Here is a 12,075-nt window from a genome sequence, read left to right as displayed (position 1 = left end):
AAAAACTGAGAACAAACTGAGGGTTGATGGGGGGTGGGAGGGAGGGGAGGATGGGTGATGGGTATTGAGGAGGGCACCTTTTGGGATGAGCACTGGGTGTTGTATGGAAACCAATTTGACAATAAATTTCATATATTGAAAAAAAAATTAAAATACAAACAATAAAAAATAAACTTAAAAAAAAAGAAAAAACAATAAATTCAATCTCATTAAAAACAAATTCTGCAAGTCAAAAAAATCATAAGCCAAAATCAAGACAAGCACAACTGAAAACAGTAATTTTAACTCATCATAAAAGGTTAATTTCCCTAACGTATACCAAACTCCCACAAATTGGCAAGAAAAGGCTAAAATCCAGAGAAGGCCAGCCTAACTACTCTCTGTTGGTGCTGTGTCTCCCTTCAGCTAGAGCTGTAGCCCCAATAAAGCCTTACCTGTGCCTTTGAGAAAAAAAAAGGGGGAGGGGAGAGGCTAAAATCCCACAGAAAAGTGGGCAAAGGACATGATCTGACAAGTCACAGAAGAGGAAACACACGTTTTTCATCAACATGTGAATAAATACAATCTCACTCACAGTAAGAGAAATACAAATTAAAACTTATGTTAAAAAACATCCATTTTTCATGTACTGGAATAACCAAATGTAAGAATTTGATAACACGGTTTTTGATAAAGATGTAAGACTGTAGGAACTCTCAACCACTGTCTGTAAAACCCCACAGAGAGTTAATATCGATCCATTATTACAGACATATATACTCTTTAACGCAGCAACTTCACTTCTAGCAATTTATCTCAAGGCTATATGTATCTGTCAAAATTATGGCTATATAAAATTATTTAGTGCAACACTGAATGAAATGGCAGACGAAACTAAAGTGTTCACCAATAGAGCATCAATTCTGTGGTATGGCCATACAAGGATACTACACCACTACGAAACAGAATTAGGAGGCCTAGGGGGAGAAGGAGGCCTTAACATTTAATCAGAATCTTAAAATTTGGCAGAACAGGAAGTGTCAACATAAAAACACAGAGTACAAAGCTTTATTTCATGAATATCTAAAAGCAGTAGTTATGGCTCTGTGATACATCATTAAGTTAAAACAAACAACAGGTTCAAGACACTGTAAATCTACTTCTGAAATCATTGTTGCACTATATGCTAATTAACTTGGATATAAATTTAAAAATTAAATAAAAATTTTAAAAAAAGAACACTGTATATTATCCCATCATCTGTATAAAAAGAACATACATATATTTATACTTATTTATGTTTATTTACCAATATATCTTTATATTGACTTATGTATACATAAAAATATCTCTAGAATTTTTCACAAGTTAATAAAAATAGCTACTTGCTGGGGCTTAAGAGAACTTAGTAGTTGGCAAACAGAAGAATGATACTTTTCACTGTACACTTTCTATGTTTTGATTTTTTTAACATATAATAAATGTATAAATACATTACTAATTTTTAAAAAGAATTTTAAAGATGTATTTAAGGGTGAAAGTTTATAAACTAGAACATTACGTAAACACTCCTTAATACTTTGACCCAGACGTTACTCTAACCAAAAAACTGCTCAAGCTGTAACTATCTACCCATGTAATCACTGAGTTAATTCTACCATAGCATGTAATAAGTGTATTTAAGAAGGCTCAGTTGAATTCCCAAAGTTATAAGCCAGAGTATGAATTTCAACTGTATTAAAACCCACTCAACTTCTAAAATTAATGTTTCTGATTATTAGGCAGCTGTTTTTAAAATAAATATTTCAATCTACTCAGAAATAATATATGTGATAAGCACATTTTTTAAAGCACAGTGTGAATTATTCTGCTGATTAAGCTAAAAATCTAAGCCAAGTACCCGATTGTTCTTCTACAACAGATTGGAATTATTTTCCATGAATTGGCTAACATACAAAGCTTTTAGTAAAGGGCTGAGAATTATAGTGCTTTGCAGCATAAAAGAACATTCTCATTTCAAAGAATTTCTCAAGGTAATGCCATCTAAGAGAGATGAATTTATTGTACCCAGATGTTTTACTTCTAGTGCACTGCCTTTTCTACTACACTTCTTCCCACAATGGCTTACTTGGGAATCTCTTAGAGATGTAAGGGGTTTTCAGGGCTGAGCTTTGGAACCCAAAAAGTCCTTCCATAGATAAAAATAAATCTCACTGAGACAGGACAAACCCTTCACAATTCTATAAAATATATACTTCTTGATGGACAACTCTAATAATAATATTATTAAACCACTATCATCAAACCACATCTTGAGTTATGTTATAGTAATGCCAAATGAAACATTATTGCTATGATTACATATAAACCAAAAATTAATCTAAAAATCAAGGATCATCACTGTCATACTAGATGAATTTTTACCTGTTTCCTGCCTGTATTTCTTTTCCTTATTTTAAGATTCTAATTTTTTTTTTTTTAATGTTTATTTTTGAGAGAGAGAGACAGAAAGACAGAGCTTGAGCAGGGGAGGGGCAAAGAGACAGGGAGATACAGAACTGGAAACAAGTTCCAGGCTCCGTGCTGTCAGCACAGAGCCCGACATGGGGCTCAAATTCATGAACTGTGAGATCATGACCTGAGCCAAAGTCGGAGGCTTAATCGAGTGAGCCAACCAGGCCAGGTGCCCCTTGAGATTTTGTTTTAAGTAATCTCTGCACCCAACATGAGGCTCAAACTCACAACCCCAAGATCAAGAGTAGCATGTGCTACTGACTGAGCCAGCCAGGTGCCCTTCCTGCTTGTATTTCTTGACTTCTACCTCTTTAACCTCAACATTACTTTAACCACTAACTCCAAATCATATCAATTATATTTCAAGGAATATATATATTTTTAATATTAGAAATGTCATTTCCAACATTTCATTTAACTGAAATAAATGCCTTATGTTCCACTGATACTAATGTTCTGGAACAATAAAGAATATTGCATTTAGGAAGCCCAACTTCTTTGTTACTAACAAAACCCTTAATAGACAAATTAGAACAGACCAAATGTCTGGAAAATTTGTTCTCATTTACATTTTATCATATTAAAATCTAAAATGTTTTCTTCTGCCTTCTAGTGTCATCCAGTAAAATAAACCCAAAACTGTCTGTTCTCCTCTAGCCCTAATAATTCATACGCAATGGTAAGACAAATTATATTACAAACAAGATTCATAAACATCAATGACTATCACTGTCATTTCAACGTAACCAAACCTCATTTTACTCAAATTCAAAATCATCTTAACAAAGATATAAATCAGAATGCTCACTAACAGATTAGCAAAGGTGATATAGACACTTACCTACATAATGCATATTAAGAGCCAAATACTTATACTGGAAAAGAGGGTTGTTACTGAGGCTACTTCTTTGGATCTGCTGGAAGAAGGAGCTGACATCCCATCTGTACAGGACATCCAACAGCATGATGCTTGGCACCCTCAGGGCCACATTTAACACTGCCTCCAGTTTTTCCTTTGCAGCCATGTTTTTTCTTGGAGCAGACCTAAAATTCAGGAGATCCAACATATAAAAAATAAGTCACCTCAAACAGCTTTTAGATATCCTCTTAGGAATCTAATGGATTGCCATATCTATACAAACACTACATAACAATGTATAAAACTCCTCAGCCACAGCTACTACTTCTAGGCTTTCATGAAGCAATCTTTATATTGGGTTTTCACACTGACCCTTCCTTACAGGTCTTCACAGTCTGCATAAGTGGTAAGGCCTCAAACTTTATTTTTAAAAGCTTAACTCCAACTCTAGGCACTAGCAACAAAACACCCTAATAATACTACAGCTTTTGTCCAATTAACTTGAAAGGAAAAATTCACTCCTATAAAAGTGAGATTTATGTAGGTCTTAAAAAAGAGCAAAATTTAACTGATTAAAAAAAAAAAAGTCTAAGCTATTCAATAAAAATTTGCTAACTAAACATTTAGTTTGCAGCATCTCAAAGACTTATCCTTTTCTATATTACTTGCAATCAAAATTGAAGTACTGAATTTACATGATGTAGATACAATTCAGAGAAACTCATGATACAGGTAAATAAAACATTGTTCACAATATTATTTCCTTGAATCATTAAACTCTTCACTTGATATTCCCATAATCTGCCTTCAAAGTGGGAAACAATTGCAACATCAAATTCTTCCTGTGATATACAGATACGCTGGCACATGGAGTCTGCAGCCCCTGTCTGTGCTCAGCTGTTGATGAGTAGTACGAATAGAATTAAAAAAAAAAAAAAAAAAAAGGAAATGAAAGATCTCCAGGACAATCTATTATTTAAAAGGACAATTCTGTGCAACACTGCTTTGTATGATAGTGCTGCAAATTAATCCAAGGAATTATGAGAATCAGGCAAACAAGTGTGTTAAAGACAGTTTTAAAAGTAATGATAATTCTGGATTGTTGGCTCTGACAATATCCTTTTAAGAATTTTGCTGAGAAAGCTAAACACATTTCCAGCTTTGGCAGTAATTTCAGACATTACAGGACAAATGAAAACATTTATTTCTGAAGAAAATTACAGTGACAGATTACTATGCTATGGTTAAATATTTGTCAGTATTTCCATTTTACCCTCTAATTTTCATAGCTTCCTAGCTCAGATAGTTTAGTTTAAAAAAAAAAAAAAAAAAAGAGCTCAACTTGGCAAACCATTAATAGAAGTTTGTCAATCACTGAAAAACTGATACATTATATCAATCATTGAATGATCATAAATCATTCCCATTACTTAAAAGTTATCCTAAGAATGCACAATTAACATTTTTATTAATAAGTATTGTAATTCTGATTACTTTAAATGAACAAGATCACTTTAATAATTTTCCTACATAAGAAGTAAATATTGTCAGAATTAAAACCTAACTGTTGTGTCCTATGGGGGGAAAAAAAGCACTGAAAAATAAAAACTCTACTCAACATTTAGTGCAAATTACACCATTCAGGAATTTCAATTTCTCAAAGCTCATGAGAGAAAAAAAAAAAATCTTGAGAAGAAATAATACCAAAATATCACATTAACATCCTTCCAACAATAAGGCTAAGGTGACTTTTATTTCCTTTTCTATTTGCCAAATGTTGTAGAATACCCATTATTGGGGATTAAAAAAAGAAATTCTTTATAAAAAGTATAATATACCTAAGGTATCTAGATGACTTAAGGAAATATATAGAACATAACTACTTACTAAGGTGGTCAAACAGATAAACAGTCAAACTCAGTTGGGAGTTTATTTCCAAGTACACGAACAATGGATTTTTCTCACAAAACACCAGTCCCGTGTGAAAATCATTATGGACTAAGATAACAGTATCACTGACAGGCTTTATACTATAATGGAATATACTTTTTCCATATTCTAGAATCCAATATAAATCACTACTGCTTTTGTAGGGACTATTACTAAGTTAGTACTTGTGGTCCTTATTTATTTCATCTGAGTTAGAGCCTTCCTCCTTTTTTAGTGTTTTGCTGTTTTTACATGTACCCATTTTTACCATTTATTGCAGCTCTCAAAGGGGTAAAGAAAAAAAAAATTTAAGTAAACCAATAACCACTCCTGCATCACGATATGAAATCAAGATATGAACAACTAACAAGAAAAAAAAATCTCCTTAATTCTTCTGGAAATTCAACTCTATTACAGAAGAGGGCCATTAGCATAATGGTACAAATTCCCTCTCAATAACCACTATTCCTGCCTCACATATAGAAAAAGGGAAATCTTGAGTTCCTAAAGCTCTCAATACAGAATATCCGAGGCTGATCCCCAAATTCTACTGCATAGTAAATCCAAGACCCAAATGTCTGAATTAAGGAGGACCTTGTATAGAATGAAATATGCCCACTTAATAACAACCCCACTGCTTATAAACATTTATTTCTGTAAGTTATATTTTAGCAAGTCATTGGCAAGCTGGGCCTATATGTGGACATAGAGGAAACAAATTCATGGAAAACCAGATCTAAAATATTACCCACAAAAGCTGTGGAAAGACACACACACACACACACACACACACACACACACACACACAAAATCCCCAGCCCAACTTTGTGATTTCTAAAGTGTAAGTGCCACATGATAGGGTGATCACCATCACAAATACCACACACTACACTCCAGCACCACACACTAAATTAACATCTAAACAAAATGTGGAAACATTTATCTTGTTTAAAATCACTGAAGTCACTCACATTTGCCAAGCCACTCTATTAGAAGCATGAAGTAAAAATGGAGCTTTCTCCCCTGGCATAAAAAGATTATTGTATTTCTATGATGTTTGGTTGAAGCCTAATTTATCTTTTTCCTAGATTTATTATCAGAGCTAATGAGTATATTCCAAGTCAGAGGAAGCTTAAAATTCTCTTAAAATCATAATAATACCAAATTATCCTCAAAAATAAGTAAAGGAGCTGAACACAAAGATGACACTCCTAAGGCCAAATATTGAAGTTATTTCCTGTCATGTTCAATTACACATATTTTCCCCTCCATGAAAGATTTTTATATGCCCTCCTTGAAATGTTAACAGAACTGGGAAAGTAATATGCCAACACAATGTTTCAGCAAGTAATGTAAACTAAATGTGACTCAAGCTTAAAGATGTTTTTACACAGTGAAACACCTTAAAAAAAAAAATCCCTTCCAAAAATGGCAAAAAACAAAACAAAACAAAACAAAAACTCAACAAAGCTAACCAAAAACAGGACCACAATGATTTCATTAGATGACTTTCCCAGGCTTGGAAGCAGCAATCACTACTTACACAGTAATGTCCTGTACAAGTATAACGTTGCACAGCTCACCATTCATATTTGTGGGTTAGGAAACACAGTCTCATTCTACACCTTCCTGGAAACACTTTGATTTTTGTTTTATGAATAAATCACACAAATCATCCGGAACAATATGGAAAATGTATGTTTTTAAAGTAATAGCTTGTCTGTTGAAGAATTAAGAAAAAGAAACGGAAAATGGGATCTTACCAAAAAAAAGGCTATTCATATCTCCTTTTTAAAAAGGCAGATAAACTCCCTTTTTAAAAAGGCAAATAAAAAATAAGAAATAAATGAGAAAATCATATGACCCAATTTTAAATTCAGTATGATAGATAATTTAAGGCTGAAAGTTTCTACACCTTTCTTCCGCTTCGAAAGAAAAAAAATAAATCACCATTAATCTCCTTTCTTTGTCCAATCCAATGGAAAAAAAAAAATTCTACCATCTGCTAAAACCAATCTCAAGAAAAATTTTCTGGCTGTCCATACATTAGGATGGTAACCCCTGAAAATGTTATAGGGCAAAGCTAGAGCCTAAAATCATAAGTAAACTCAGACAAAACTGAGATACCCAGGAGGAGAACGCACCTCTTACATAAGCATTGGCACATGTTTTAAATATAGCTGGTCCTCCCCACTCCCACACTATTGCTAGCTAACTTTGTATGTACCTGGTTTCCACATAAACTACTAGCAATTCTGTGGCTTCTCATCTCCAAAGTGGCAAAGATACAGAATCCACTCTGAATAACAGGACCATCTTTCAACTCTTAAGGAGCCAGAGGGAATAAAAACTGCTCTCTCTGCCATTGGGCGCTCAGCCTGGGTCACGACTGCAGCACCGACAGCTCATCCTTTGGGCATGATTCAAGATTCAGTAGAAGAGCACAGTCCGCATTTTAAAAAATAAAAAGGCACACAATCCTCTCCTTTCCTTTCAAACTAGTTTCCTGTTTACTGCAGACAGCGATGCAAAGCCATCCATTAATCTTTGATGCCTTCTCACTGCAAAGCCCCCTTCCTCTCTCCCCGCACCTCCTCCCCCGCCCTCCACGCCTGCTGATCTCAGCCGAGTTTGAACTATAGTAACCCCAACCCAGCTCGCTGCAAAGCAGGCAGCGCAACAGCAGGGCCGCTGCCGCCGCGGGGCTAGGGGATTACGTTCGCAAAAACTCTGCCAGTAAAGAGGCCCGTGCCAGGGAGCTCCCCTCTTGCCTGGCCAAGGGTGCTGGCTCCGCCGCGCCACGCACCGAAAAGCTTCCAAAGAAAGACACGGGCCAAGTTCATCATCCCCGAGCAGAAAGGGGACTCATTCCTAAAGGGAGGGCAAGGGTCTTGAGTGGGAAAAGCAAAACAGGAGTGGGGTGGAGAAGGGATGGCAGCCGAGAGAGGACGCGATGGGGACAAAAAGGAAGGGATAGAGAACGCTCTCACAGTGAAAAAGGACAGATGGGATGCAGAGCAAATGGGCCCCCATTCGAAGAATGGCTTGGCAGGCCTTTCCGCACCCCCAAACAACCTCAAACCGCATGAAAGAAGGAAAGAGGAGGCCGAGTTTGGGGCTGCGTAGACCAAAGGATAAGTCAAAAGGAAAGAGGGAGGGAAGCTTAGAAGCAAAGCGGACAAAGACGCAAAAGAGGGAAAGTTGGAAGTGGGAACTAGAGAAAAGGGGCTGGAAAGGAGCACCTAGGAAGGGGCAGCTCAGGAAGCTGCTTAGAAAAGACCTCGAAAGGGGGTCCTAGGGATGCGATGGGGCAGAAGCTCAGAGAGAGAGCATCTTAGGAATGCCAGGGGAGGTAAGGGATGTCTCCGGGAGGGTGGGCAATTAAGGAGGCTGCGCTCAAGGCCCTGGAGCTGGCGGAGGGGACTCTGTACGGGGAAGGGGGGGTGGGAAGGGAAGGCAGAGAGTCGGAGAGAGCTGGTGGGGGGCCAAGAGGTCTGCAAGAGGGGCAGCTGGTCAGGAGGGAGGGGACGCCAGGGGAGAAGAGGGGATGTGGACGCCGCCGAGACTGGGAAGAAGGTGGGAGGTGAACCGAGGAAGGGGCGGGGGAGGGGGGAAAGGAAGAAGCCGGCAAAAGGGTGGGGGAGGGGAGAAGGAAGGATGTGGGAAGAGAAGGGGGCGGGGGAGCCTGGATGAGAAGAGGCCAGCCAGGGCGGACGGCTCGGTCACCTCGGGCAGTGGCCTCTCTCCCCGCAGGGCGGCGGCGCCGCCGGCGGGCAGGCGTGCTCCGCAACTCCCCGGCTCTCTCGCCCGCCCTCCCGTTCTTCTCGGGCGGCGGCGGCGGGGGCCGGGACGGCGCGGCTCACAGCGGCGGCTCCTCCGCGCCGGGCCTTGGTTGCAGCGTCTTGGGAGGCGGCGGCAGCGGCGGCGGCAGCGGCCCGACCCGTGCGGTCACCATCGTCCGCGGCGGCAGGCGCTCGCGGGCCGAGCCCCTCAGCAGCCGACGGCGGCCATGGCCTACTGCGCTCGCTCCTCCCGCCCCCGGCGCTCTGCGGCGGCCGCGGTCCGCTCTAGCCCTCTGCGCCTGCGCGCGCCGCGCCCCTCCCCCGCCCCCGCGCGCGCGCGCGCGCGCGCTCTTGCGCTCACTCACAATCGCACGGGCCGGGTGGTTCCCGCGCCGCCCCCAGTACGTGGGCGGGAGACGCAGTCCTCCCGCGGCCCACGCAGCCGGGCCCAAGCGTCTGTGGAGACGCTTACCACCCCGACCTTGGCACTCACACTGTGACACGCGCCATTCTGACACACGTGCGCTCTCACACTCCTCAAATACCAGAAGCCGCGAGCGCTCACACCCACACTCACCTGCTGCGACCACGTGGGAGAATTGGAGGGGCTGATCTTCACCCGGTGCAACCGCAGTAGCAATGATGCCTGAATTTCTTTAACTCCCTCACTGACTGGACTAGACTGTCAACTCCATGGCGTCAGGGACCAAGTCTGTGATGGCTCAGCAGTGCCTAGCATAGAATAGGCGCTCCATAAGCCTCTGTTGAATAAGTGACTGGATGCCTGAATAAGTGAATTGAAAACGTTCACTATCTTTAATTTTAAACTTCCACCCCTTAAAGAATTTGTTCAAAGAATTTTATTGTAATACGAAATTGAATAGTATTTGTGTGTTGCTTTTGGTCGAAGGTTCAAAATAGAGGTAAGTGGACACACCCCCTTCCCAAGGTGCCCCACTGACCAGCATCCCTACCTTAATTTGAATGGCAATATACCTTTTAGGGCTGGAACTGTTCCCCACTTACCCACAATACAAAGCCTGAAGCATGTCTCACGTGCACAGAACAAATCAAGGATGCTGCTAGTGTTTTTTGCTTTGGCAAGACACCTTATTCCCCAGTTTTTCTAGGACTTCACCGACTCTCTACAAATCCCTCACCCCCTGTGACACCCCTTCTCCAGGAAACAAAAAATCCTTCACTATTCCTTGCTGTGTCTTTGGTCAGTAACTGGAGAGCCTGTAGCTACTAGAAACCAGTCTGGCCTTTGATGTTGGTAGTGCCTATATACACAAAGACACACACCCAGGAGTGGGTAAAATGTTGCAACTATCCTGGATCATCCTGAAATTGTGAAACCTCAACTTTGGCCTGTTACAAGAGAAATTAATGTATTTCAATGTAGATCTCTGTGTTGGGGGCCTTCCTTGGAAATTCAACTCTCTGGCCTCTGTGCTTTAAACATAAATCTCCAATACCTCACAACCTTTGTATCTTGCTAAAATTGTAAAAGAAAGCTTTCCTGGAGGCATCCCACATTCAAATTCTGAGTAACTTCCCTTCCACTAGTTTGATAGCTCTATAGAAGTGAAGTTTTAAAAATTTCTGGGAAGTATGTTCATAACTCTCTGTAGACAGCTTTCATCCTGCTGCCTTAGACTAGAATAATCAGGCATGCTACATCCTAGAAAGGCCGTTTTATGAGTCTCTTTATACAGCCTGGTAAGTAAGAAATTAAATTACAGAGGCCGCATGACTAATGACTAGAATAGAAAACTGCCCAAGATAGCAAAGCCTTATACCTTGGTTTCCATCACCGCATTTTAACAACTTTACTACTGACTTCAGGCAAGAAAACATAAGGCCAGAAACAGATTGCAAAGAAGTCAAAATCTATATAACCTTAAATTCTTACTGGATTTATTTATTCTTTTAGGGTAAACTGCAGAATATTGAAAATATTCCTTTAATATTGTTACCGGATTTGTGTGTTTTGTTTAAATGGAGGAAAAGCTTACCTCAGCACTCACATTTCCTTTTTTAAAGGAAAAAAAAATGGCTTCAAAGTTCTATAACCCTCACTAATAAGTACTCTGGACTTGTAAAAGCAGGACAAAGTCACGTCTTTTTCACCTTTGAGTTTTACAGCAGTTGCCTATAAATGCTAAGTTCAAAACAAGTGAAGAAAATTACTCTAGTAATGAAAGGGTTACTGCTATTATATTGCTGCTAATCCAGTTTTGGGAAAGCTCCACATTACCAGATGCAGGTAACTGAATCAAACTAAAAAAAAAGAAAAAAAAAAAAGAGGGAAAAAGACTGGGGGTGGGGCAGTAGAGAAGACTACTCAAATAAAAGCAGTTACAGTGTAGAAAGTACTTTCTAGAGGCACCCAAAAAAGCAAAGGTTAGGAGCAAAACTTACTATAAGTACCTGAAACCAAGCTTAAGCAAATGTCCAAATACCACAAACCTGGCCATAAAAGGAATTAGCTTCAGGGGTAGAAGGAAAGAACTGGAATGTTTAGGACTATGGAATGGGAGACCATTCAGGATTCCAAAGGTCATCTTCCTATTCACTAAATGTATGCAACATTAAGGAGGAAGTCAGCGTAAAGTTTGGAAGAGTGTATGTTTGTTACAGCTCTAGCCATTCCAAAAGACTAGTTCCTGAATGCCTTATAAAACCAGCTATTGCTAATAAATCCCATAGAAAATGTCCTCTGCTGCAAATCTGCAGATAGCTGATGGCCAGTTCACTACGCCTTCTAGATCCAGAGATAAGATCTCACATAACAGACTTCACGTAATGGGGCCCAAATCCAAAAAACTCAGAGAGCCAACTCTGGAGATACGGAGGAAAGGTGAATTTTCATGTATGCATTTATTCACTTACTTTATTCCTATGGGCACTTTAAGGTTTTCTCCATCTAATTCCAAAATAATTAACTTTTTGAATAGAAGAGTCTAAATGACATATAAAATCTCTTTCGACCTGACTACTCTTACGGTT

General features: G+C 39.7%; 1 protein-coding gene across 2 annotated transcripts in view; it reads right to left on the bottom strand.

Annotated features, from left to right (window-relative positions):
* The window catches only part of RNF145 (ring finger protein 145), a 58,840-nt gene extending 49,183 nt beyond the window's left edge, over positions 1–9,657 (bottom strand). Inside the window, exons 1-2 of one of the 2 annotated variants that reach the window (XM_030328356.1) lie at positions 9,641–9,657; positions 3,335–3,537 (exon numbers count right to left, since the gene is read on the bottom strand). In XM_030328356.1, the coding sequence (XP_030184216.1) occupies positions 3,335–3,518 (184 nt within the window). In that variant the 5' untranslated portion in view covers positions 3,519–3,537; positions 9,641–9,657. Of the gene's footprint in view, positions 1–3,334; positions 3,538–9,007; positions 9,090–9,640 lie in introns of those variants that run through there. The other variant, XM_030328355.1, reaches the window with a different exon arrangement.
* Positions 9,658–12,075: the final 2,418 nt, after the last annotated feature.

The sequence above is a fragment of the Lynx canadensis genome, chromosome A1 (genome assembly GCF_007474595.2).
Source record: "Lynx canadensis isolate LIC74 chromosome A1, mLynCan4.pri.v2, whole genome shotgun sequence".
Lineage (NCBI taxonomy): Eukaryota > Metazoa > Chordata > Mammalia > Carnivora > Felidae > Lynx > Lynx canadensis.
Note: the sequence above shows the minus strand (reverse complement) of the source record. Positions and strands in the feature narration are given on the sequence as shown.